Here is a 26,654-nt window from a genome sequence, read left to right on the forward strand (position 1 = left end):
GGGGTGGCAGTGTGGTATGGTATATGTACAGTATTAGGGTGAGAACAGGCGTGAGGATCAGAATGTCTTCCTGCTGGGCTGGTGGGGGGACCAAATCTACTATACATGTGAATCTAATACTTCGACAAACAAAAGGTCCCCTTCACTGGGTGACTTCTAACAGCCCCAGCAGAAAATTCCTAAAACCAGTCAGAGGCTCTGCATGGTGCTCCCAAACCTGCATGTTGCCTTGCAGACTCGAGCCACACACTCCCATTCCTTGTCCCCACTCCCCCACTCCCCTCCCAGGGCCAGCATCCCTGTAAACCCCATTCTCATGGGGCCCACCCAGTCGAGTGAGCTCTGAAGCTGAGCTTCCCATTCCACCCCACCCCCTCCACCCACACAGCTGAGCTCACCCAGCCTGCCTCTTTTGCAACTTTCCCAAGTCTGTGCATGAAAGAGAGGAGGAAAACAGAAGGACGTTGCTTGGCGTCGACAAACCTTTCTGATCCAAAGCCTTTTTCCTCTGAACGGCCTGAGACCTCTGCTCTAAGAGGAGACCCCCAGACTCAGAGAGCACGCTGCCTGCCCTCATTTGCCGGATGCTAAGCAGCCACAGCTGTAAGTGCCTTGGAAGTTTTTTTCGGTTCTTCTGTCTGTCCCAGAGACCCCCAGAGGTACTGAGCTTTGGGGGTGGGAGAGAGGGAGTAGAGGCAAGGAATGCAAGGATGAGGCTTTGAATCTGACAGCTGGAGGGCTCAGATCCAACCTAAAGACCCCCCCATGCCAGAGAAACGTCTAGGGCATGGCAGGGAGCCAGGCAGAGAAGACTTCCCCGCCCAGCCCAGGGAGCTGGGGCCTGGCTCAGGGCTCTGCTCAGGCCATCAGTCTCAGCAGGAGGACATGGCCAGCTGGCTCAGCAGAGAGGGTACAGCCAGCTCCCTGGGTCACCTTGCCACATCGACAGGGCGCCTTCTTGGGTGGAAGCTGTTGGCCAAAGGGTCTCATTGGGGAAGGAGGAACTCCTAGAGTAGGAAAGTGTCCTTCTTGTTCTAAATCATAAACATGTCTCCTGGCACGGCTCTCCAATCCTAGGCAAGCAATGAACAGAATTGGACAGATGTGAGTTAGTCTCAGTTTGCCACTAACCAGTTCTTGACTCAGGAGTCCAATGAACTATGATGGCATTTTGTAAACAGCTAAGTGCCCTATTAATGCAATTGCTAGGCATTGTGCATTAATGAAAATAATTCATTTGAGCTTGTCAATTGATGTTCTACCACACAAGTCCCATAGAGATAGAAACTTGTCTGTATCCTCAGATCTACACAGTGCTAATGCATAGTAGGCTCATAGTACATGTGCTGGGTGAGTGGACAGATTGATGGACAGATGAATGGATGGATAAATGGAAAGATAATGAGGGGCACCTGGGTGGCCTAGTAGTTGTCTGCCTTTGGAAGGTTACATGGACAGGTAGACAGGTGGGTGAATAGATAACTGGATGAATAGATGAGGATGGATGAATGAATGACTATTGAAGATTTAATATTTGCCTCATGAGCCAGGCTCTATGGAGGGATAGAGAAGTGGGAGGAGTGTCCTGTCCTCTGAGCACTGATAGTCTACTTAAGGAGACAGGACTAATACTTCCAAAGAACTTCAAGAACAAGAGCGAACATGGAGCCTTCTGAAACCAGGGCCATGGGTGCTCTTCCTGGAGGGAGCAGGTCTGGACCTGCTGGGATTTAGAAGGCGGAAGAGTGAGCATCCCCGCAAGGCTTTGTGCTTTATAGATAGCTTCCTTTCAAAGACAAACTTTGTTCCCATGATTATAAATCCCATTATTTTTAGGGTGGATATATTTGTCATTTTCCAAGACGTGGAGCAGGAAGGGGAGACACTGAAAGCTGGGTATTTAGTAGACCGCCTGCTTCAGCCCTCTCATCTGCCCCTGCTCACTGGCCTCCTGATCAGCAGAAAGAACACTTCACCCAACACCACTGAGGTGGGAAATGGTACCTGGGTCCTGGTTGGGGCCAGTGGGGTAGGGAGAGAAGGGGAGTGGGGAGGGGAACGCAGAGCAGATCCAAAAGTTCTTATAAGACTGGACCTATGCCCTAAGGCTGTGGGGGGGAGGAGGCATCAACTCAGTCTTTCTTACTCCCCAGGGACTGAGCTATACAGTAGCTTTGGTGGGTGGGCAGCACTCCGGGCTTAGAAGGACTGCCAGGCAAGGAGAGGGGACTTAGTCACATGCCATGGAGAGTGAGTGGCCTGTTAATTCTGCTCTGGGTGGACCTGCACTGGCTGAAGGTAGGGCCCTGCCTTCCAAGCCTGCTTTTCTCTGTTATTTAACAGTGGAAGGTGATGACTCAGTCTAGCCTCTAGGACGATGCCCTAGTTTGAAGCCTCTGAGGTAGCTGAGTGGGAGGAGGCTTGAAAGGACAGCTATTGCCAAATTCCAGCCAAGGGCTGAGCCCAGAGGACATAGGAAAGGACTTCAGCCACCATTTGAAATCTGCATATGCCTCCTTGGTGAGTCCAGCCAGTGTCTACCTCCCTGCCACCTTTCCTCACCAGTGACACTGTCCCGATCACCCTCTTGTTGCTGCTAGTTATCCTGGGTCCAAGGATCAGGCTATTTTAAATAGCAAGCTCAGCAAATTCTGCCCTTCTGAGCATGGGGTAGGGGATCTGCAGGAGCAGGATACTTTAAGGGCACATCCAGGGGAAGAGGATTGGGGGGAGGGGGTGGAGAGGGAACTCAGGTCAAGGCCAAAGTGAGTCACAAGGGTCTGGAAAAGAAAAGACAGTAAACTTCAGAAAGCCTGGCATGTGGCAGAAGAATTGGGCATGTTTTATGTGGCCCCAGGAGAAATCCACCGCTAGAGGAGGGAAGAAACTCTATGGGGACAGGTGTATCTCCATCTTTCTATGAATGGGGTTGAGATGGCTCAAGCACTGGGTGGAGGATTGGACTGGATCATCTTGGAGGTTCCTCCTACAGTGTGCTGGAGCAGGCTCCACACCAGTAGATTTAAATCAGACAGGGATCCCTGGGTGGCGCAGCGGTTTGGCGCCTGCCTTTGGCCCAGGGCGCAATCCTGGAGACCCAGGATCGAATCCCACGTTGGGCTCCCGGTGCATGGAGCCTGCTTCTCCCTCTGCCTGTTTCTCTGCCTCTCTCTCTCTCTCTCTCTCTCTGTGGGACTATCATAAATAAATAAAAAATTAAAAAAAATAAATCAGACATGGTGGGAGCGTCTACACCACAGAAAGTGGTGGGTACTACAAATCAGGTCCTTGCCCCACCCCCCCACCCCCCGCCCCACGCAATTGTTAACCATTTATCTGGGTTTTCCCCGACTGGGGGAGCCTGTTGTCCTATAAGAAATGACACATGTTACCCTGCAGAATAAGCCACAGCCATGACAATGTCTGTTTTACCCATGAGAGAACAAACTTACTAAGGTCAGGCAATCCACCCAAGGTCATGAATATATGGAGGCACGATAGAACTCTGACTCCAAACCTTATGATCAGCCCCTACTACTAGGTCACCTCCCTCTCCTGCCCCAGACGCAAAGTGATTTGTCTGGTCAGGAAGTCACACTCAGATGACTTTGGGCTGCCACTCATCCCTGTGTTCTTTTTAAAGAAATTTTGAGGTTTTATGTTTGATATTATTTAATTAGAGTAACAACTGAGCCTCATGTAACAAATTTTAGAACAAGACATATGTAAAATAAAACAATAGCTCCTAGCTTCTAGTTTACCTTTCCCTGTCTCCTATTAATCATTTAGTGTATATCTCTCCACAGCTTCCTGTGTCTACAGGGTAAGCACAAATATAATATTAAGTGTATGGTCAACACATGGGATGTTTTTATACAATCAAGATTATGTCATACAAAATGTTCAGGGATGTTCTTTTTCACTTCAATTGTTACCATATTTTTCTTCCTCATTACTTCACTCTTTTTAAAATTGTCAGTATTCCAAACTCTGAACAGATTATAATTTATGCAGAGAATCTCTGATTGAGGGATACTAGGTCACAACAGTGTTCTCCAGCAATCATCTTTATACAAAGGGGTATTTGAACATAGGCGTATTTTCTGTAGGACAAATTCCTAAAATTAGAAGCTAGGGTATTAAATTCTGATATTGGGGATCCCTGGGTGGCGCAGTGGTTTGGCGCCTGCCTTTGGCCCAGGGCGCGATCCTGGAGACCCAGGATCGAATCCCACATCGGGCTCCCGGTGCATGGAGCCTGCTTCTCCCTCTGCCTGTGTCTCTGCCTCTCTCTCTCTCTCTGTGACTATCATAAATAAATAAAAATTAAAAAAAATATATTAAAAAAAATAAATAAATAAATTCTCATATTGTGGGCAGCCCGGGTGGTGCAGTGGTTTAGCGCCGCCTGCAGCCTGGGGTGTGATCCTGGAGACCCAGGATGGAGTCCCACATCGGGCTTCCTGCATGGAGCCTGCTTCTCCCTCCGCCTGTTGTCTCTGCCTCTCTCTTCGCTCTCTCTGAATGAATAAATAAATCTTTAAAAACAAAAATTCTGATATTGTCAAATTTCCCTCCAAAAAAGGCCATGCTATGCATAGCATATCAGTGATATACAACAGTACTTCCCCTATAAATTTGCCGACACTTAATGATACCAATCTTTTTAATTTTTGCCACTCTCTAGAGAGAGAAAAAAAAGATATTTTTCAATTTTGTATGTCTCTAAAAATTACTAAGTTTCAGTATCCTTTCAAGGCTTACTACGTATCATTCATAAGACTTCTGTTGGTTACTTACTCATATTCCTTCCCACTTTTATGTTGTATATTATCTTCTGCTATTTGTACAGCGCTTCCCAAGTAGTGGATATTGACTCTCTGTTATATGTACACACTGTCTGCCTCCCCTGCTCTCACCCCAAATTCCCCTTCGTAAGCACACAAGCTCCACTGAAGGTTCCAAATCCATACCACCCAACACCTGAGCCTTGCTGACAGGGGCACCAAGTGGCAGGTATGTGATCCTTGTTCTAGTTTTATGGAAGACAGTAGAATAAGCAGGTAAGAGTATGGTCTGTGGAGTTAGGCCTGGATTCAAATACCAGCTCCCAATCCAGGCCCTACCTATAGGCTATGCTTTTAGAGGAAATCTACTTCACATCTCTAAACATCTGTTTCTTCAGTGGTGAAATAAAGACCAGTGGTGTCAGCCCCCACAGGTTCCTTCCCTGTGTTAATAATAGTCATAAAAGAGCTAATATTTTTTGAACCTTTAATTTGGGCTAGCAAATGTATTATAATAATGTATTATACATATTATAATGTATTCATTCATTTAACCTCAAAATGATGTACGAATTCACAAAGTCCTCTGCATAGTGCCTGGCGAACTATAGTGTGAGGCCTAGATAACTCCAGCATGGCAGCGTGGCTCTATCATGGTGCGTGAACACACTCCCTTCCAATTAAGCATGCCAAGTCTTGACGCTGGTGGTTAATCCTCTTACAACAGCTCTTGTTCCGAAGACCCATTCCCTCAGCTCCCATTTGTACCTCTTGTCACTTTGGCTGCTTTTCTCTCCATCTCCTCCAACTCTGCTAGGGTTTTGTTGGGGCTCACCAAACCTGGGTCCAGTGCCCCAGATCCTATGCACACAGATTCTATTGGTCCAAACTCAGGAGATCAGGAGGCAGCATGGCAGAGCAGCGTTTTCTGGCCTCCAATTCAAACCCTGGTTCACTTACTATCTGTATGGCCTTGGATGAGATATGAGTGACTTAGCTTCTCTGAGTCTCAGGTACTCATCTCATAGGATAATTGGGAGGATTCCCTAGGTTCTAAGAGAATACAAAGTTGCCTCTGGGGCGGCCTGGGGGGCTAGTTCCTTTCCCACTTGTCCCTGCCTCCCTTTGGTACCGACTCCCTTTCCAAGGCACTTCATTAACTTTTGAGGCTAAGTTAACATGTTGTATCAAAGGCTTTAGGGAAGAACACACCATGGCTCCCACTCCTCTCCTGGGGTTGTAACTGATACTTGGAGACGTGGTGCCTTTCAGAAACTTCTGAACCATTTCTCCCTTGGGTGGTTTCCCTGTGGGCAGTGCTACCCGTTTCAAAATGCCAGCCCTGGCTAATACACCTTGAATTATCTTCCTCTGCTTGCTTGGAGCACAGGGAATGTTTGCTGAATGAAAGAATGAATCAATGGACAGTATCCTTGGTCTGATCCTCATGACCTGTCTTAAAACTTGGTTCTTCTGGGGCTCCTGGGTGGCTCAGTGGTTGAGCATCTGCCTTTGGCTCAGGTCATGGGATAAAGTTCCACACTGGGCTCCCCACAGGGAGCCTGCTTCTCTCTCTGCCTATATCTCTGCCTCTTTCTGTGTGTCTGTCATGAATAGATAAATAAAAGCTTTAAAAAAAAAAAAAAACACAAAACCCTTCCTTCTTCTCCCGGCTTGCTTTCTTTCTTTCTTTCTTTCTTTTTTAATATTTATTTATTTACTCATGAGAGACACAGAGAGAGAGAGGCAGAGACACAGGTAGAGGGAGAAGCAGGCTCCATGCAGGGAGATGGATGCGGGATTTCTCCAGAATCACGCCCTGGGCTGAAAGCGGTGCTAAACCACTGCGCCACCTGGGCTGCCCATTCTCCCACCTTTCTTATCTCCATACCTTTAGCCTCACCCTTCCTTGAAGCAAACCATCCACCTTCTCCATTCACTGTTCCCAGGGTTTTGTTTACTATGTCCCCTCTCTCTGAAATATCACCCCCTAACCACAAATCTTGTTTCTTCAGGGCCCAGTTGGATTGCTCGCTTCTTTCCCTGACCCCAAACCCCCATAGCGCTCTCTCTGTGCCTCTGTTGGGATGCTTTACAGTTTCTCTCTGGTGTAATCACTCAGCCCTGAGCTTTCTCCCGTGATGACTCTGGTAGGATTTCTGATTTGTTCCATCTTTATGCTCTTCCCTGCATCTACTGCAGGGCTTTGCAATGCAAGAGATAGGTAGGTATTTTTGGAATGACTGTCATGCATCACCAAGAAGACCTGTTGCCCACCATGCCAATCCAGCCCTCCTAGGTTATGGCAGAGGGTCCAGTGACACCAACTCAAGCTCCTGAGACAAGCAGCTCTGAGCAGAGCCTCAAACCACCCCTGGGCCATGACATGGCTCATGGAGAGGCACAAACAGCCCTAGCTAGGCCTCTGGGGACTTTTGATTTCACTTTGTGCTAACTAGGCACCCTCAGGCAAGCCTCTTGTGGCCAGTGAGTTACAGCTCCAGTAGATAAAGCATATTTCAACCAGAAGGGACCTTGAGTCATTGGGGCCCAACTTTTTCATTTTCTAGTCGGAAAGCCAAGGCTCAGAAAGGGAAAGTAATTGGCCTAATGCCCTACAGTGCCAAAGTGAGAGAACTAGAACCAAGATCTCAGGACATCCAACTTAGAGCTCTTTCCAAGTACCAGGGGAAAGTCAAGCTGGCTCTTTTGAACACCTCAGCCAGGCAGAGTCAGATCAAGGTTTTCTCAGTATGCCTACCTAGTACATCCAAGGATAGAAGATTTAGGAGTTGAGAATTGTATATACATATGTGTGCATGTAAGAGTAGAACCCAAAGAGCCAGTTAAGCAAGCCCCCTGTGACAGTTTTGCTTTAGCTTGTTAAAAAATAAAAATAATTAATATGTATATGTATATATAAAATACAGACATGAACATATGTGTATTTCTCTCATAGGAGCAATTCCTGTTTGATATGTTTGTTATTTTAAAAATCAAACATACTAAAAAGCACAGAAAACATGTTAAATTGTGTAATCTCCTACCACCCAGAATTAACCACTTAAATTTGTTGTATATTTCGCTCTTAACCTTTTTGTATGCAAGTAGGAACTCATGTTCATATCTGGGGTGGTATCATATACACAGTTTAGTGTCTTCTGTCTTTCATTTAGACCCTATAAGGGGCACCTGGGTGTCTCAGTCAGTTAAGCATCCACATTTGGCTCAGGTCATGATCCTTGAATCCTAGGATCAAGCCCTGAGCAGAGAGCCTGCTTTTCCCTCTCCCTCTGCCCCTCCCCCTGCTCATGCTCTCTCTATATATAATAATAAATAAGATCCTTAAAAAAATCTTTAGAGGCTATGGCATAAGCATTTTCCCACATTAATATAATATTCTCAAAAATTCCATGCTAATAGTTCATTGCATGCCATGATTTATTAAACCACTTCTTTGTTATTAGATATTTATAAATAATACTAAAAAAGAACATTCTTGAACAAAAATCTTTGCCTTCATTTCAGATTATTTCCTTAGGACAAATTCCTAGAAGTGGAAGGCAGGAACGTTTTTAAGGTTGTCAATACTTGCTGCCAAGTGGCTTTCCAGAAACATGTACCAATTATACCCGCCACCAGCTGCATTGGAGAAGAGCCTTTTGATTCTGTGATTGCAGCAACACCTCGAGCTGGGGGAGGGGCACTGTCCCATCCAAAGCCTCTCTCTCTGGCAGTCCTGACAATGGACCCCTTGTCCTGCCCCCATCCCCTCTTCCCACACCGCCTTCCATCCCTGGCTCCAGGCTTGACTGTCCTCAAGGCCTCTGTTCAGTCCAGTCCGGTCTTCTTGGCGCTCCAGGCTGCCTCCAAGAGCAGGGTTGGTAAAGCTGAAGGGTGAGAGATGTGCCTGTCCTGAGAGGCTACCACACTTCCAGCCTTGGGGAGGTCCCCAGAGGAAGTTGCAGGGGGAGGGGTGGGTTAAGATTGCTGATTATCCTTCTCTTTTGGAGAACAACCCCACCTGAGTCCTGGGCCCAGAGCAGGGATCTGCACATCAAGGAAGGGAAGGTAGAGGCCAGCTTCAACAACGATGGCTGCAAGGGACTCTGGGCAGCATGCAAATGACATCCATTTCCTTACAGGCTCTGAAGCCCCTCCATGAATCCCAGGAAGAAGGTGGACCTGAAGCTCATCATCATTGGAGCCCTGGGGTAAGCCAAAATCAACTCAGGGTGTGGGGGTTGGGAAGCAGCCCCTACCCAAGGGCAGGGAGACCTCCTGAATATTTCTTACCTACCATAGGTTCCTTTCTGATTCAGCATAGCACCAGGGAGGCCATCCCACCCCATGGAAGAGAACTCAAATGGGCAAAAGAGCCTGAGAGTAGGGCCACCTGGTTTCTGGTTTATTTGGATGGGTCCCTACTTCTAGAGTCCATTTCCTAAACCCTTCTGCTAACTGGAGTTCTTGGACTGCAAATGTCAGAAATTCAGAATCTTGGAGAGATGGTAACAAGAGGGGCATGGCAAGATTCTGAGAATGGTATAGGTGTGTGTATGTGTGTGTTGTTCATACATGTCTGGGGTTTTTTCCTCAGCGTAGGAAAGACCTCCCTCCTACACCAATATGTGCACAAGACATTTTATGAAGACTACCAGACCACACTGGGGGCCAGCATTCTCTCCAAAATTATCATACTGGATGACACAACTTTGAAGCTACAGGTGAGCAGCCCTGCCTTTCCCTCTTCAGCATGCATACCTGAAAATCATCCCACATCCCCTAGGTAGCCACTCACATAGCACTGTGCACAAGGAGCTACAAAGGTTTAGAACAGCTGAGTTCAACAAACTTCAACTCATGAACCGGATGTGGTCCACCACCTGTTTTTATAAGTAACATTTTATTGGAACACAGCCATGTCCACTGTTAGTTATGGTCTATGGCTGCTTTCACACTACAACAGCAGAATTGAGTAGTTGCAACAGATGTATGGTCTGCAAAGCCTAAAATATTTACTATGTGTCCCTTTAAGAAAAAAAATTGCTGATCCCTGGTCTGGGGGGGGGGGGGACAAATCCAGGGGTTGGGAGGCCCCACTCCCTAGTCTCAGGTTCACTGGAAATTTTGGTAAGTGGCCTTAAACAAGTCACTCCCAAGGCCCAAATCTATCAGATAAGAATAACTGTGCCTGTCCTGATGACCCAGGATTAAAATGAGAACTCAGATGTGAAAGCATTCTTGGGATGCTAACGGATAGTGCAAAGATAGTGCTATACATGGGTGACAGGGTTAAGATTCCCGTGTGTAAAAGTACCACAAGCACCTGTTCCAGGGCTGTCTGCTTCCTACCCAGAAAAAGAAAGCTTGACATCAAATAACCCAGTTGGGCCTACCTCCAGGCACTCATCACAGCCCTATGTGGCGGCTACTCTTCCCCTCCAGATCTGGGACACAGGCGGACAGGAGAGGTTCCGCTCCATGGTGTCCACATTCTACAAAGGCTCCGATGGGTGCATCCTGGCTTTTGATGTCACCGACCTAGAGTCTTTTGAAGCACTGGATACCTGGAGGGGTGATGTTCTGGCCAAAACGATTCCAATGGAACCATCCTACCCCATGGTGGTGCTGGGAAACAAGATCGATCTCGCAGACCGGCAGGTACCATCCATATTTCATTCATTCACCAAACATTGTGTGAGCATCTAGTACATGCCAGGCCCTGTGGTAGGTCCCACACATGTAGAACTGAATCAGACATAGTCCCTACCTTAAGAATCTTGACGTCTCCTAGTGGGTATGGATACTTTAAACAATGATTATGATAAATAAAATGATAGAGATATACCTTGGATATTTAGGAACCACCGTGAAAGGGCGTTTACTCAAGCCCAGAATATAGAAAGGGCTTCCTAGGAGAGGTAGGTTCCAGTCTGAAGAAACAGCATGAGCAAAGGCAAGAAATAGCATGATGCGAGCTGAGAAGTGAAAGCAATTTTGTTTAGAAACAGGGAATGGAAGAATTAAAGCATCAGAAGTAAGCAGGTGGAATTTGAATTAACATCTAGAACAGTATTTCTACCCAGGGTCAGACAGGGAATTGCAGTTATAAATTCTTGAATCTATAAATTTTCTGGGAAAGTAGTCAAATATATTTTTATTAGCATAAGAGTATTCCAGATCATCTGGCTAACCGCAGGACACTTGGTCTGCTCCATAGCTACAACAACCGCATTTATGTAGGTGTTTACTGCTATAGTGGAATTGATTAGACTCTTTCCTTATTGCTTACTAAAGAGTAAATAATAGAGGTAGACTTAATTTGTAAAAGATACTCTTGTTCCAAGTGAAGTTTAAATGACACCAAAAAGAGCCATTTGAACAAGGTTTTCAAATAGAGAAAAGAAATGAAGAATTGCCATCATATTTGAGCTATGTTTTCACACTAGTTCAAATGGAGAAAAGGAAAGAACCGGGGCATTTTTAAAATGATGGATAGATGCATGGATGGATGGGTGGACAGACAGACAGATGGACAGATTGGATGGATGGATGGATGGATGGATGGATGATGGATGGATGATGGTGCTTCCAATGAAGCTACCACCATCATTAAGAAGAGCCTTTAGATGTGCTTTAGTTTTTTAGATGACTTTAGATGTGCTGAGTTTAAGGAACTTGTAGTACAACTAATTACAGATGACCATGGGCTGTGGAACATACAAGAATAAAACTTCAAAGGTGATGGCTTGTGCTGGAAACAGAAATCTAGGCATCATCAATTCTATGGTCACTTCAGGTTGCAAATTTAGTGTCAATTCTCTAACATCCAGTCTCAGATAATAATCAAAGTCCTAAGTTCATTGAAAGGCAAGGTATCTTCCTTTCATTTTCCCACTATAGGTGAGAACACTGTGGTCTAGGCGGGGGAGGAATGGTCCTTTGCCTCTTGTTGCTAACTTTATGTGTCCACACTTTTTGCCCTTCTCCGGGTAATTCTGGTTTCAGACTCTGTCAGAAATGAAGCAAGAAGAAAGAGAAGAAGTCAGGTTAGCAGGAAAATCCTGTTTGATGGGTACTGTCACAAGATAGTTTGTATTCTCTGGCCCCAGCAGCTGTTTCAAGTGGTCTCTCCCATGGGTCACCTTTGGGTCCTTAAGAAGCCTTCACTGAGAGCATTTAACTGTACCTCCTAAGACAAGTGTCTCACATTTTCCTCCTCTCTCTCCTCATCTCCTGATTTTTCATCCTCCACCCAACTGAGGGCACCACATCCTGTAGGCAGTCTTCCTAATGGGGTTTACAACAGCTCCAGGCTGGCTAGCTCTCTGTAGAGCCACCTCCTTCACAAGGCTCACCCACAAATCCTGCCTCCCTGTAGGAGCAAGCACAATTCGTTCACACAGAGTCTGTTCTCTATCTGCCCTGTTGCCTTTTGCCTTAGCTCCCTTGGGTGCATGTCAGGCACCTGTCCACTGTATCCACCAAACTCCAGGAGTCATATGTTAAGCTTTTCAAGTGGCCTCCTAGAAGCCTTCTTTTAGCTAGGGGTGAGCTTTACCTATTCTCCCTCTTGTAAGAAGGGAAGATGTATACCCAAAACACAACTCTCTCCAAAGAAATCCTTTCTAATCTTCCTTTCAATCTTTTCATATCCATGTTGTGGGTTTTAGAGTCACCTAACAATTTCTGGGTCATGAAGCTTTGGAAACATGTGAGATCCTAGGGCGATCTGTCTCCCAACCTACTTTATATCTGACATCTATAAAATTGCAGCACCTTTACAGAAACTTCCATTTTAACATCCTGTTTCATGAGTCTGTAGGTCATAGGATGGGAAGTTGAGAGAGTCCAAGGCTGAGAGTCTGATTTTTTCTCACTAAAATCAGAGGCACCATCTTCTGTTGAGCAGGAGGAGGAAGGGAACCAAGTAGAAGTCTCAGGAATCATGGTGAAGCTTTGCCAGTTATTTTGGAGAAAGTCAAGGACAAAGATTAGAACTAGTGGGTGACACTAGGGGCTCAGTGAAAAAAGGAGACCAGGGATTAGAGCTGGCATTTGGGCTGGGTTTTTCTCCAGCAGCCACTTGTGGGTTGAGAGCCAGGAATGAGGGACCTGGGACTCAGGTGTTTCCAGACAAGAATAGCTGCAGAGTTGAAGTGTGGGGACACTGACAAGCCACCAAGGAAAGAGAGAGAGGGGAGGTGTGAAGGAGCAGGCAGCTCCAGTGTCCAAGGTGGAAGGGATGAGGCAGAAGGAAGTTGAGAGGAAGGAGATTGTGTCACAGAATGGGAGGCCAGATTCAATATTTGATGGAGGTCCTGGTCAGGCCCCAGGAAGAAAAGGCTGAAGTGGAGAGAAGATGCGTTCTGTTGGAGGGACAGGAATCGGGAGGCTACTCTGAGAGATGGGGGCGAAGGGGCGAGGATGGAAACAGGAAGGATGGAAAGAGCAGGCAATGCCTCGGAGGGGTGGAGGGGTCCATCCAGGCCTTAGGAGAGGAGATTTGCTCTGCGGAGAGAGGAAGAAGAGAGATTTGGAAGAAGCGGAGAGGCCCCAGGCAAGCCCAGCCCCATCCCTGGGATCTGTGGCAGCGCGTAGGGAGATGGGCCCCTGCCGAGGCCCGCAGGGGGCACGGAGAGCCCAGGAAAAGCTGGAGCTCAGCCGAGACAGGGAAGTGAGAGCGGGCCCCGGGCGGGGGGCAAGGGGAGCCCATCTCCCCACAGGCAGGCCCGGGGAGGGGCCCGTGGGGGCAGGTAGAGTGGGCGCCACGCGAGGGGGAAGCGAGGGGGGGAGTGGAGAGGAGGCACCGCGAGCCAGAAGAGGCGAGGCTGCGGGCCGCTGCCCCCGGGTCCCTGTCTGGCCCCGCTTAGCAGAGGGGTTGGGGAGCAGCGGAGGCAGCTGAGAGACCTGCTCTGGCCCCTCCCTGGCCCGGGGGTGAGGGGGTGAGAGCCGAGCACCCCCCCCCTCCCGCAGGCAGCGCCTCCTCCAGGCTCTCCCGCAGGCTCCCTGTGTGCCCCTGGCTCCAGCGACCTCAGCGACCTCACGGGGGCCAGGGAGTCCGCACAGACTTCCCGAGCTGGCCTGGGGGTGAGGGAAAGGTGCCTGAGAAGCACGGGGCAAGCCTCGTACCTGGAAGCCACGGTTAGCCTCCCTCTGATTTTCTCCAAGGGATGGGCTGAGAAAACACAGGAGTTTTTCTCACTTAATAAAAAGGAAATTAACTGTTTAAAACTTTATGGCTAGATTTAGGATGAGGAAAAAGTGGAGGTGGTTGGGAGTGATACCCATCTACACCCAACAACGGGACTGGGCCTAATGCCACTGAACTGTGCGCTTAAATATTGTTAAAATGGTACCTCTTATGTTTATGTATATGTTACCACAATAAAATAAAATACATATGTATGCATGCATTATATATATATATGGATATATATATCACATGATTGATTTTTTTAATTGCTGACTTTAAAAAAAATCCCTATTCTTTCTATAGAAGGAAATAGTGGAAAAATATTAGTTCGATAGAAAGAACAGCTCTGCTAGCACCCATTCTACAAAGAATTCATTCATAAGAATGTGAATTCTTTGCTTTATGCTCAAGTAGGCAATTTCTGACTCATCACTGATCCATAACGTGGGAATTGTATTTTCTGAAAATATTCTCTGTTATTTTTGGTAGTGCTCTAAGATGTATGTGACACACTAATTTTCATTTTAATTTTATACAGTTGGTCCTTTAAAATGAATATGAGCTGGAAAGGCATCATACGTAAAATTATGCAAACTGAGGTAGTTTTGTCAAATGTTTGGCCTCTAAGAAATAATCAAAATTATAACAGAAGGAAAATGTTAATAGAATATACATACTGCCAACCAAAAGCAAAAGTAACCAAAGTAATGCTTTCAAAACTTCCTTATTTCCCAAGTCCCCACATACTACACCCTGAGTTGATTTCCACAGTCAGAGCCTAAATGATAAAGAACTATTATTTTATAAATAAATAAAAGACAAGACAATTTAAACAATCATGAAACTGTAACAAGAACTGGAAGTGGATAGTGAAAGGCGCTGGCTGGGTGGCTTTCTTCCCAGGCAGGCTGGTTGAGGTGGAGTGGGGGAGGAGGAGGGGTACAAAAAAAAAGGTTAATTTGCAACATAATCTCAACTGACATTTTGAAGCATGTATTTAACCACTTCATATAAACGCTACAGAGAAAGATCAAGGGCAAATGAGATAAAACGTCTGTCACAACCAGGCACCAGACAGGTCCTGTCACTGTCCAGTGGGAGAGAAGGGAGCCGAGACCAGCAGGTTGCTGCTGCTGCAGGCTTGTCTTCCCGGCTCTGTTGCTGGGTTCCTTGGTCACTAATGGGGCTTCTGCTTCTCACACCATGAAATATAAAGAATATCTCTACATCCTGGAGAAGCAGAGGCCTTGACTTCTTTTCACTTGAATTCAGTTTTTACTGCAACTCCTGCATGTCACTGCTCTTTTCAGTCAAATGCTCATCACCTGGTGGGGGCAGAGGGATGGGGGTGGATAGAAAAAGGAAGGCACTATAAGAAGTGTAAGTCTGGTCCTTACACTTGAGGACTTTTTTTTGTTTTAAGATTTTATTTATTGACTCATTAGAGACACACAGAGACATAGAGGGAGAAGCAGGCTCCCTGTGAGGAGACTGATATGGAACTCGATCCCAGGACCCTGGGATCACGACCTGAGCCAAAGAAAGATGCTCAACCACTGAGCCACCCAGATGCCCCACACTTAAAGATTTTTGAAAGATAGGAAGCCCTTTGCATTTCTAAGGCACCACCCAGGTACAATGTGTTAGTTTCTAATGCTTATTTATTTGTGGTTACTGGTAAGGACAAGACAAATCACCAGCCACTCTTGACCCTTCCTCCAAAGAGTTTAGAATGTTCCTGAACTGTGAGGCTTTTTTGTTGCTCACCAGTCCTTGGGCATCTGAGCTCCACGAAAGGAAGCTGTCCTGGACAGTTCCTGGATCCTTCCCATATAGGCAAGAGGGTCTAGGAGATCAGAGGCCAAGACCAAAGCCTGGGGTCCCCCCAAAAAAGCCTGGGCATGCAGTGTGGAGGTGTCTGCTAGCCCCCCAAAGGACAGGCTGCTTAGCTGACCCCAGGCTGCACCCTCTAGTCTCAAGTGGAGGGCCTCCCAATGCCGCCGCAATGCTGGTGTCAGCAGAGGCATTGGGGGAGACAGCTGTGACCCCCTGGTATTGCCGTCACTCTTGAGACCAGGGAAGCAGGAACCAAAGAGACAAGGGCCAGTGATGGTTCCTTTAATCCGGATGAGACAGTCATTCCTAGAACCTGCAGGAGTGAGGGAGGCAGTCTCTGATCTCCGCCCCCCCTCCCCCTCCGGCCACTCTGTCTTCTGGGAGAGAGACAGTGTCCTTTCTCCATGATAAAAACCCCGGCTCCCTTAAGTAAAACAAAATCATGATTATAAAGTACTAAGCACAGCAAATATTCGATATGGAGCCATTTCCTCCTCCCTGAAATAATTAATTAGGCATTAAATTAAATGGCTCCAATTGTCTTTGGAAGTAACTCACGGGGCTGCCAGGCACTTTCCAAACCAACATGCTCAAACTCTGATCTGCCATTTGCAGTGAGATAGAGATGTCTTCATTCCACCTATACCGAGTGGCCCATGGTGCCAGGCCAAGAGCTGAGCTCAAGGAGCTGATGGTCTAGTGGGAGAGGCAGAAGGGACACAGTCCTCCTGCGGTGCCCTGAAGAGGGCAGCTCCGATGCCACCAGGCCCTGAGCTGGGCTCTGTTCAGCTCTGCATTTTTTTTAAGACTATTTATTTATTCATGAGAGACACAGAGAGAGGCAGAGACACAGGCAGAGGGAGAAGCAGGCTCCTCGCAGGGAGCTCGATGCGGGACTTGATCCCGGGACCCCAGGATCACACCCTGGGCTGAAGGCAGACACTCAACGGCTGAGCCACCCAGGGATCCCCAGCTCCGCCTTCTCAGCTGTGTGATCTGAGGCAGGTCGCTAAACCCCTCTGAGCCTCTGTGTTCTTATCTATAAAGTGGAGCTAATAAGACCCACCCCACAGGGTCTTTGGCAGGACTGCTTGAGCTAATACGACAAGCTATCTACCATGGTATAGGTCCCCTAGAAGTAGCTCATCAACAGTTCCCAGGACTCTGTCCTGGGGAAAAAGGGTTAGCAAGGACCTGAGTCGCTGCTCAACAATAGACCTCCCGGGCCCAGGCCCTAGCCGGCTCTGGGGATGGAAGTCCTCCGCCCCTGCTCGTGGCCATCATGTTCATCTCCTTTTGGAGGGACTGATGAAGACGCCAATGGCAGAGGAGCGCCTAGTGTGGGCCTTAGGAAAGCAGCATAGTTCAGCGGGCTTTAATTCTGCCAAGTTGTGTTCAAGTCCTGCTCAACCCCACACTCTGAGCACAGTCCTCAGCTTCCCCATTTGGAAAATGGAGCTAACAATAAGCAGATTGGAGATTTATGTTAAGAAAGAATGTGTGGGGACGCCTGGGTAGCCCAGCGGTTTAGCTGGGCCACCACCTTTGGCCCAGGGCCTGATCCTGGAGACCCGGGATCGAGTCCCACGTCGGACTCCCTGCAAGGAGCCTGCTTCTCCCTCTGCCTGTGTCTCTGCCTGTCTCTCTCTGTATCTCTCATGAATAAATAAATAAAATCTTAAAAAAAAAAAAAACAAGAAAGAAAGAATGTGTGTAACACATGGAAGGTTCTTGATAAATGGGAGTACTGGTGGGGATGGTGGGAGGTGACAGTGGGCAATATGATGAGGGTGGGGATGGTAGCAGCAATGATACAGGGACAGTCTTCCTTTCATTCAGGTGCCTCAGGAGGTAGCTCAAGGCTGGTGTAAAGAGAAGGATATTCCCTACTTTGAAGTCAGTGCCAAGAACGACATCAATGTGGTACAAGCCTTTGAGATGCTGGCCAGTCGGGCTCTGTCCAGGGTGAGTGACTATGGTGGCAGCACCTGCCAGGGCCTGTCTCTGGGGATGGGAAGCTCAGGAGCTTCCAGAGAAGAACACACTGGGCACAGACAGGGGTGTGGGTAGGACAGGATTGTTCATTGTCTTAGTCAGTTCCTAAGTGGGCTCAGCAGTACCCCGACTCTGAGCCCCAGGGTCCCAGAAGTATAAAGCTACCTTGGAGTACATAGCTGGTAGCCTCACAGTCTGGCTGATTGTCATTGATGGAGTTTCTAAAACATACAGTTTCTGCACCTCACCTCTGGACATTCTCATGTAGTAGGGGTCTGAGAAATGATGATCTAGTTCAATCCGGACTGGTAGGAGAGAAGCTCCACAGTGCCAAGCATTTGTCCAGGTAGGAGATCAAGCCTGCGGGGGTTGCTGACACCCTCCTGTCAAACATATGTGTGGACTCCCTGTGGTTAGTGTGTCATCTGTGCTGGGCAGTGTGCAGGGCTCGGGGCCCCTTGCCCTCCTGAGACAGTCTGATAGGCCCACATGTGGTCACAGTCCAGGTGTAAGGTGGGGAAGGATTCAGTGGGGGGCCCCAGAAGGGGGCACACAACCCAACTGTGAGGGAGGAGAGAGGGGAAGAGGGGAAGGTCAGTGAAGGCTGCCCGGAAGCAGGAGCAGGGTTTTCATCCTTTTCTGATAGGGAGTCTAGAAACTCAGAAGAGGGTTCATGAGTGATTAGCACAGGGAAGGGATCAGCTTGGCTCATCATTCTGCCACATTTAATCAGGGTGGGCTTCCCAGAAGAGGGGAGAAGCTCACTGTGGCAGTGACTTTGAATTGAGGAAAGGGGCATTGGGAGGTCGAGGGTTCCTCTATGGGGAAGTGCCCGCCCTCATCCTGGTGACCAGCTTCCCGGCCTGGTGCTGCCAGCTGCCCTGGAGAGAAGCCCTCCCACCAGGGAGAGGGGCCCTCCCTCCAGGGAGAGGGGCGGGGAGAAGCCCCAAGCGTGCCATCCACACATCTCAGAGCCTTCATCTCACGGTGTGCCCCCACAGACTATTTTTACGCTTCCCCTCTGGCCACTGTCTCATGTTAGGGGGAAGCTGGGGGTGTCCATCTCTAGCACATGATCAAGGGGTGTGGCTTAAATGACACAGCCTGCAACGTTGGCTCTTAAGCCACAGATGGCCCTGCTCACGTCATTCCCCGGAAAGCTGAGGAATGTTATTTGACCTTGTATGGTGATGTGGGTTAAACGATCCTCCACAAACACGGTATAGTCATTGCCAAATGCTTAGTCACGGGGAAGCCTCACCAGCCCAGAGCCAGTGTCTGCATGTGGTCAGCATCCATCCTTTCTGAAGAAGGAGTGTCTTTCACTCTTAAAGTTACATCTTCCTTGCTGCGCCAACTTTCTGAAACTTTTCTGCTGGTTTTGTCGTCATTGTTGTTGTTTTAATATCCGACTTGGCAAAAGAATAGCTTAGCAATGGCAGGTCTGGTGTCAATGGCGGAAATTTACTGATGAGAAGTTTGCAAGTCACAGGTAGGGTGTCCACAGTCATACAGGCCTGCATTTGAATCCTGCCCTCATGCTTTCAAGTGGACCCCTGGGCAAAATGTTGTGACTCCTCTGAGTCTCGGTTTCCTCATCTGTAAAATGGAAATAATGCAATCCCATAAGCATTTATTGAGTTGTCAGACTAGGGCTGGAGATACGGCCCTTGGTGACTCTAAGGTCAGGTAGAGAAGGAAGGCATTCACAAACAGGCTGTCATAGAGGTAAGTGCCCCAGAGGGAGCAAGGTCAAGGCAGGGAGATGACTCAGTCGTGGCTGGTGGTGAGGGTGGGTGAGGATGCTACCCAGAGAAGTGGCATGTGACCTGGGTGTTGAAAGACAATCCGCAGTTTGAAGGTGGACATGGGAGGAGGGAGGGTGGGGGCAGGATTAGGACAGAGAGAAGGGATGGCCAGAGGCCCGGGCACCAATCCATGGGCTCATGTAAGGAACCAGCTGTGGGTCCATCTGTAGAAGGAAAGGTGGTATGAAGAGAAGCAGGGGTGTAGGGTGAATGAGGGAGCCCACAAGGTCAACAGCGCAGATCATGAGCACCTACCAGGACTTGGACTTCATGCTGCAGGTGCATGTTGTCCAGAAGGTGCTGCTGGACCCGAGGCACACGGGTGCTCACCAGGCACCATGACACCCCACAGGGCGTGCCTTTTACTCAGAAACTTGAAGGAGAAATCTTTTCACATAAAACAAAACAAACATAATTACTAGAGCATAGGATGTAAAATTCTCACAGATTTTTAAAGCGAAACTAGAGTATGCACATCTCTATTTTAAAGACAGACAAGTTTTCAAACACATTTTCTACAAAGGCCTTTCCTTGCTTCCCAGGGAGGTAGTCAGAATGTTTGAGAAGGAGATGTTAGGGTGGCAATGGGAGGGAAGTCTCAGGCTGGGGTGGGAGGAGCTGGGGCTCCAAAGCCCAGTAGATCTGAGTTTAAATCTTGGCTCAACCTCTTGCTCACAGTGTGTCCTAAAGCAACTCATGCAGCCTCCCTAAGCCACCACTTCCCTCTCTTTAAAGTACAAATAATAGTATCTTCCTACTGGGGTTGTTGCAAGGGCCGAATAAAGCAACTCACCATACAGAGAAGGCATTAAACAAAAGATAACTTTTTAAAGAATTTTATTTAAATTCAATTTGCAACATATAGTGTAACACCCAGTGCTCATCTCGTCATGTGCCCTCCTTAGTGCCCATCCCCTAGTTATCCCATCCCCCACCCACCTCCCCTTCTGGAACCCTGTTTTAAAACAGGAGCTATGTATAAGGGTTTCCGGCAGGGAGTTGCCCGCTTCATGGGGGATGAGCCCAAGGGGTGGTTGAGAAGATACTGCAGTAGTCCAAGCAGGACAGAATGGAAATGCCAGGACAGGTGAATTAAACACTCAGGAGAGAGAACCTTAGGGGCTGATGACGGTCAAATGTAGGAAAGAAGGAATCAGGAGCTGTTTAGGACAATGACTGGGTTCCCAGCTTGGCGATCGGAGGCATGACTGAGTAGAATGCTAGGGACCAAGCCACAGAAGAGAGGAGAAAGCAGGGGCATCACAAGAGGAGAGGGCAATGCAGTCCATCGGGGCACATGACATTCATGATTCCTCGAAACGTCCGAGTTGTGCATGAAAGCTGGTTGGAAAGAGTGATTTGTGAGTTCAGCACCAGAATAGGTACTCCGCCAACATTTCAATAGGAAAGATGTAGGATACTTAGTTATTCCAAACTATAACTAAGAATGCCGTCATGGCCAGAGAAGGGACACCACCTGCTTAAGGGGATTTGGGATGAAGAGATTTTGCTCTTGCCAAGTTGGCACTACCATCCCTGCTGGGACTGGTCAGGCCTGAGCCCCGTGACCTGCCTTGCCGCATGGAGGCCCGGTTCCTTTGAAGCTAACTAGAGACGGACATGATGGGCATGACCAGGAGGGGAGCAGGCTGGCTGGCTAGCAGGTAAGCTTGGTGAAACTATAGGACTTTTTTGAGGTTCTCCAGATTCAGGATGGAAAGGTAGGGTCACTGAGGTGACCAGGCTGGAAGGGACAGACTGGCACAGTCACATCTCTTAGGTGCATTAAGGTACGTGCATGAGGATTCAGTGTGACTTTACAGCTCAATTCCCACGTTGCCGAGGGGACAGGGGCCCAGAGAAAAGAATTACACAGGAAACCTAACTGTGTCCCTCTGGTTACTTGAAAGTATTGTGTGAGCGAGATGATGCTATTATGAGCTGAAATGATGTCACAAATGGGAAGCACTCCGGTGACTTGGACCTGTGGAGGTGTGACTATTATTGGGTGAAGAAAGCTGGTGTGAAGACCTCAGGCTTTGCCAAGGCAACAAATGAGGAAGTTTCTCAAACCTTCCGGAGAGACAGCATTCCATTTGAATCTAGAATAAAATGCAAGGGAGCTTGGAAAGCCCAGCAGCTCCTCGGGGCATTCTAAATCTCCTTCCTGAAGGCTGGCATTGTAGACAGTGGCACAGGTTTCTGTTCATGAGGGCCTGTAGGGTCCCAGCTGGGTCTCAGGCAGACATGAGGGTGGGACACGCTCGGGGGGTAAAGAATCCATAGGCCCTGCTTCCTGGGTCCAAAGGTCCAATTAGGAAATTTCCAGACCCCAGGGAGGCACCCAGAAAATACCGAACAATAAGAGAATCCTTCTAAATCCTTCCAGGGAGAGATGGATCGCTCAGTGTAAAGGGGAACTTAGCCAGTGATGCTCCACTCTTCCTCACTGGGAGGTTTAGAAATGTCAGAATTTTACCTACTTTCGCTCCATGGAGGGAGAGGGCCCCGCACACAGCAGAAGGGGCTAGCTGGAGGACTGGACATGTCCGGGGCTGCAGAGGCTGGAGCCAACACGCCAGGCCTGGGCAGTGCTGGGGATAAAGAGCCACTCAGCCCTATTTTCTCTTCTCAGATACCTTGGGTGGGACTCCACTCTCTCAGGGTGAGAGCTAGGGAAGCGCTGTGGTGCCCCGGGTTGAGTTTGTCAGCAACGGGCTTGGATCCTCCCCAGCAGAGGAGGAGATCCATCTGGAGTGTGGGGACATCTCCAGAGAGACAGAGCATTGGCCGAGCATACACTGTCCCCCTCTCCCCCCCATACTAATCATTCCTGTTAAAATAATAGTTATTATTTTATATATATAAATTCTAATAACTCTAAATAATTTGGCTAGGGCTGCTTAAGGCCCATCACCCAGGCTAAGATACTGGGGCTCTCAAAAAACAAACTAGATGGCAAAGAGCTTTATCCCAGCCCAGTATCATGAACTCCGCATGGCAGGCTAGATGACCACTCAGTCTGGGGGGTGGCAGTGAGTCATGGGACATGGGAGGACCGTCTCATGTATCTCGGGAGCCACCATCATCAGAATGAAGCAATTGGGGCCTGACACCATCCCTTGGGACCCAGGGCCATAGCCTGAAGGGCCGTGACATTCCCCGGTGGTGGAGGGTGCTGCTCAGGTCCACACCCAGGTAGTGAGAGCCACTCACACGCACACACACAATACAGTTGTGCAGGGCATGGATGTCTGAGCCTGGTGACTGGTGAAAGCCCGGCAGAGTAAAGAGATGGGGTCCCTTTAGGAAGAGACCCTTTAATGTGGTATATGTACAATGGAATATTACTCAGCCATCAGAAAGGACAGATACCCACCATTTACTTTGACGTGGATGGAACTGGAGGGTATTATGCTGAGTGAAATAAGTCAGTCGGAGAAGGACAAGCATCATATGGTTTCACTCATATGGTATGTGGAATATAAGAAATAGTGAAAGGGATTATAAGGGAAGGAGGGGAAACTGAGTGGGGAAAAATTAGGGGAGGAAGACAAACCATGAGAGACTCCTAACTCTGGGAAATGAACAAAGGGTTACAGAAGGGGAGGTGGGTGAGGGGATGGGGTGATTGGGTGATGGGCACTAAAGAGGGCAGGTGATGTAATGAGCACTGGGTGTTACACTATATATTGGTAAATCAAATTTAAATAACATTTTTTTAAAAAAAGAAGAAGCCTTTTAGCCCTAGAATTCATCTCCTGGAGGAAGGGCCTGCTTGCGCCTCACCCCGCCCTCACCCCTGAACTAAGCAGGGGTGGGTCCTGGGAAGGAAGTTGTCAGCTGGATGGGGAGAGGCTTTCTCTGGGTGTTGTTGGGACACAAGTGTTTGGGAGAGTGGGCAGAGAAGCAAATAGACCCAGTGGAAACACCGAGTCTACTTTAGGGAGGACAGAGGCTGTGGGAAGGGTTGAGGATTGACTGGGTTTCTCTAGGTGCCAAGGCAGCGGTGAGTAGGGGAGGCTAGGGGGTGGACATGCCAAGAGAAGGTGGGGGTATGGAGGGTGTTTGTGGGGGAGAGGCCTCCCACAGAAATAAGGAGTGGGTTGTCATCATCTCTGCCTGAGGTCAAATGTCACCTCCATTACTCCTTCTGGAGAATGGAAGGCTATGGGACCAAGGCCACCCCACCGGTCCAGGCTCCTGGGAAGAAGCTGGAGGGGGTGGTGAGGAAAGAAGAGGGCGGGGAAGACAAGTGCCCACACCCCATCCCACCCCCAGGCCTCAGCTTCCTAACAGGGCAATAGGGAAGGAATAAAAAGCCTGACCACCAGCAGCCAGTAAGCAACAGAAAGGAGGTAAGGCTCTTTGCCTTTCAGGATGTCAACTCTGGTTTCTTTTTCCCTTCCCCAGTATCAAAGCATCTTAGAGAATTACCTCACAGACTCCATCAAGCTCTCACCAGAAGACCAGTCCAGGAGTCGGTGTTGCTAATCTTCCAGACTCCTGCCCTGATGCTCCGACGAAGCCCCTGGGGCCTGGGCATCCAGGCCCCCACCAGCCCCCTGCCCACTCAAGCTCAGCCCAAGCAGCCGAGGCTCTGCAGCCAGAGCCCTTGATCCCCTCGCATCTGCGCTGGGTCCAGACCAGAGTATAGCCCCTGCCTCGGGCTGAGCGCAGTGAGGATGGGGCTGGGCCCCCAGAGCCCCTGCCTTAACCCAGAATGTCACAGCCGAATCTTGGCCCTGGAGGAGTCACAATCCCTTCACTGGCTCCAGCCTTCCTGCTCCCCCTGCCCCCAAACACACTCCTGCTCCAGAATGCACATCTCACAGGCGGACAGGCCGGAGTCTGGACTCTGGAGTCCTACTGTCCTCTCCTGTGTACAGGTGGGCCTTTCTTGCCCATGCCACCACACACCTGCAAAGCCACAGCACAGCTGGGACAAGGGCACAGCTCAGGCTATCTTGGTGACTAGGCCAGGAAGTGAGGGCCTAGGTCTCATGTGAGGGCCTGCCTCAACCCCTGGTGGCCACTCTTCAGGCCTGGAACACTGCTCTGCTCCCTCCAGGGCATAGGAAAATGCCCAGGAAAAGGCACCAAGGACTGGTTCATTCATCTCTGCTGGACACTCAGACAACTCTTCTAAATCTCTCTGAGCCTTGGCTTGCTCGTCTGTCAAACGGGGGTGGTGTGTGCCCTGCCCACATCAGACTCTGATTCTGAGGACCAGAAGCTCCGCTTAAATCTCAGTTGCTCTTGTTGATACGCATTTATTTATTCCTTTAGCAAGTATGGTTGAGTATCTACTATGTACCATGCATTGAGGTCTGGGGACAAATGAAACCAACAAGGACCTGCTCTCCTGGACCTGACATTCTGATAAGGGAGAGAAGCAGTACACACAGAATTTAAACAGATATTTTCCAAGAGTAGATAAGTGCTTGAACAAAGCAAACAAGGTATTGGAATAGAAAAGGACAGGAACTGAGGTTGGTGCTATTTCAGACAAAATGGTCCTGGAGGAGGTATCCTTCGGCCCAGGACTAGAGAATGAACAGCTGACTGCCACTAGAGACAGAGCATTCCAGGGAGATGGCGCAGCAGGAGCCAAGGCCCTGAGGTGAGGACAAGCTTGATGTGTTCCAAGAGCAGCGAAAGGCCATTCACTGACCTGAAGACTCAAAGCTGGTGTCCCAGAGACAAGCAAAGGAGACTCCGCCCCCGGGTGGCTCCTTGATCTTCTGGTGATTGGCCTCCAGAGGGCAGCAGTGTCCTTCCCTTGCAGGCTGAGTGGCCAGTGGCCGCTGCAGGACACCTGAAAGGGAGGCTTTTCTCTCTGTGCTCATCCTCAAAGCTTGTTCTCAGGCTGTGGGATTGTTTAAGCCGGTGAGATTTGTGGGGCAGGAGAATCCCAATTTCTTAAACCTAGTAAGAAATGGGCAAAAAACTGAAGCATTAATGATTCAGGCAAGAAATCCTTATCAGTGACAAATACTAGAATGAGAGACCTAGAAAACTCACGGGCTCCCTGTCCATGCAGACTCTTCTGGCATAGACAGCATGGACAGGGCCCAGCCTGAAGGAGTTGGACAAGATGACCACTCAGAGGCTCCCAGGCCGCATCAATGCCCACCATGGAAGTCTCCTGTCTACACAGAGGTATCCTGCCCTGAGCTCCAAGCAGAGCTGGAATGTTAGGGTAGGACTTCTGATGTCATCTGACTCTGAAGATCCTCCCAGAGGTAGGGAATCCTGGGAGGGGAGGGGTCAGCAGGAGAGTTTGGGGAGCCTCATCTCCTCCACCCAGCTGTGGAGGAAGGACAGGCTTGTCCTGGGCAGCGGCATGAATCTGGCATACGAGCAGGTGGCAGGGAGCAAGCCACTGTCTCTGTGTCCATGGAGTGGCATTCTGCATGTCACACAGGCTCTCCTGGGAGTTCGTCAGACTGTGGATAGGATGTGTGGTGTCAGGTGTGTATCTACAGCAGCTCGTGCACTGCAGTGGACATATGAATTTTTCTAAGTGCATGCAACAAGTAATAAATGTGTCCTTCTTTATTTTTTTCCTTTTTGGTATTTTGTTATTATGTTTAAAAAGCAAACAGAGGCACCTGGGTGGCTCAGTCAGTGAACTGTCATGTCAGCCTTTAGCTCAGGTCATAATCCTGGGGTCCTGGGATGGAGCCCCACGTTATGCTCCTGGCTTAGCAGGGAACCTGCTTCTCCTTCTCCCTCTGCCTGCAGCTCCTCCTGGCTTGTACACTCTCTCTCTCTCTCAAATAAATAAATGAAATCTTTAAAAAAATAATAAAATAAAGCAAAAAACAGACATGTTTCCGTAGTTCGGAATTCAAAAGATACTAAAGAGAAGACAACAAAAAAGTAAAATAAGACTGGCTTACATAACTGACAGGGCCCAGGGCAAAATGAAAATGTCCCATCACTTGTTAAAAAATGATTAAAAACTTCAAGACAGTGACAGAGGATCTTTAAACCGAGCACGCGGTCCTTGGAGAGTAGGTTACA

General features: G+C 48.6%; 1 protein-coding gene and 1 long non-coding RNA gene across 11 annotated transcripts in view; one reads left to right on the forward strand and one right to left on the reverse strand.

The window, feature by feature from the left end:
- On the forward strand, nt 1–25,307 carry RAB7B (RAB7B, member RAS oncogene family). Of its 6 annotated transcripts, XM_041722603.1 has the most exons (8): nt 387–603; nt 1,837–1,990; nt 2,344–2,520; nt 8,933–9,001; nt 9,388–9,514; nt 10,236–10,451; nt 17,662–17,787; nt 24,039–25,307. In XM_041722603.1, exons 4-8 carry the CDS (start codon nt 8,949–8,951, stop codon nt 24,117–24,119), a joined length of 603 nt encoding a protein of 200 aa, XP_041578537.1. In that variant the 5' UTR covers nt 387–603; nt 1,837–1,990; nt 2,344–2,520; nt 8,933–8,948; the 3' UTR covers nt 24,120–25,307. The 6 variants fall into 6 exon arrangements, with proteins under 6 accessions (XP_041578541.1, XP_041578537.1, XP_041578538.1 ...); XM_041722602.1 differs by lacking the exon at nt 2,344–2,520 and having other exon boundaries at nt 389–603; XM_041722607.1 differs by lacking the exons at nt 2,344–2,520; nt 17,662–17,787 and having other exon boundaries at nt 1–603.
- Nucleotides 14,342–26,654, reverse strand: part of LOC121471801 — a 21,336-nt gene continuing 9,023 nt past the window's right edge. For 4 of the 5 annotated variants that reach the window (XR_005982707.1, XR_005982705.1, XR_005982704.1 and 1 more), the window contains 3 exons: nt 25,300–25,553; nt 19,881–20,012; nt 17,458–19,416 (listed from right to left, as the gene is read on the reverse strand). This is a non-coding gene — a long non-coding RNA (uncharacterized LOC121471801). Of the gene's footprint in view, nt 15,312–17,457; nt 19,417–19,880; nt 20,013–25,299; nt 25,554–26,654 lie in introns of those variants that run through there. The other variant, XR_005982706.1, reaches the window with a different exon arrangement.

This window comes from Vulpes lagopus, chromosome 11 (genome assembly GCF_018345385.1).
Source record: "Vulpes lagopus strain Blue_001 chromosome 11, ASM1834538v1, whole genome shotgun sequence".
In the NCBI taxonomy this organism is placed as follows: Eukaryota; Metazoa; Chordata; class Mammalia; order Carnivora; family Canidae; genus Vulpes; species Vulpes lagopus.

Coding starts and splice junctions, on each gene's coding strand:
- RAB7B (XM_041722603.1), top strand. CDS start 8,949: ATGAATCCCAGGAAGAAGGTGGACCTGAAGCTCATCATCATTGGAGCC. Junction 9,002..9,387: donor ATCATCATTGGAGCCCTGGG/GTAAGCCAAAAT, acceptor TTTTTTCCTCAG/CGTAGGAAAGACCTCCCTCC. Junction 10,452..17,661: donor TCGATCTCGCAGACCGGCAG/GTACCATCCATA, acceptor CCTTTCATTCAG/GTGCCTCAGGAGGTAGCTCA.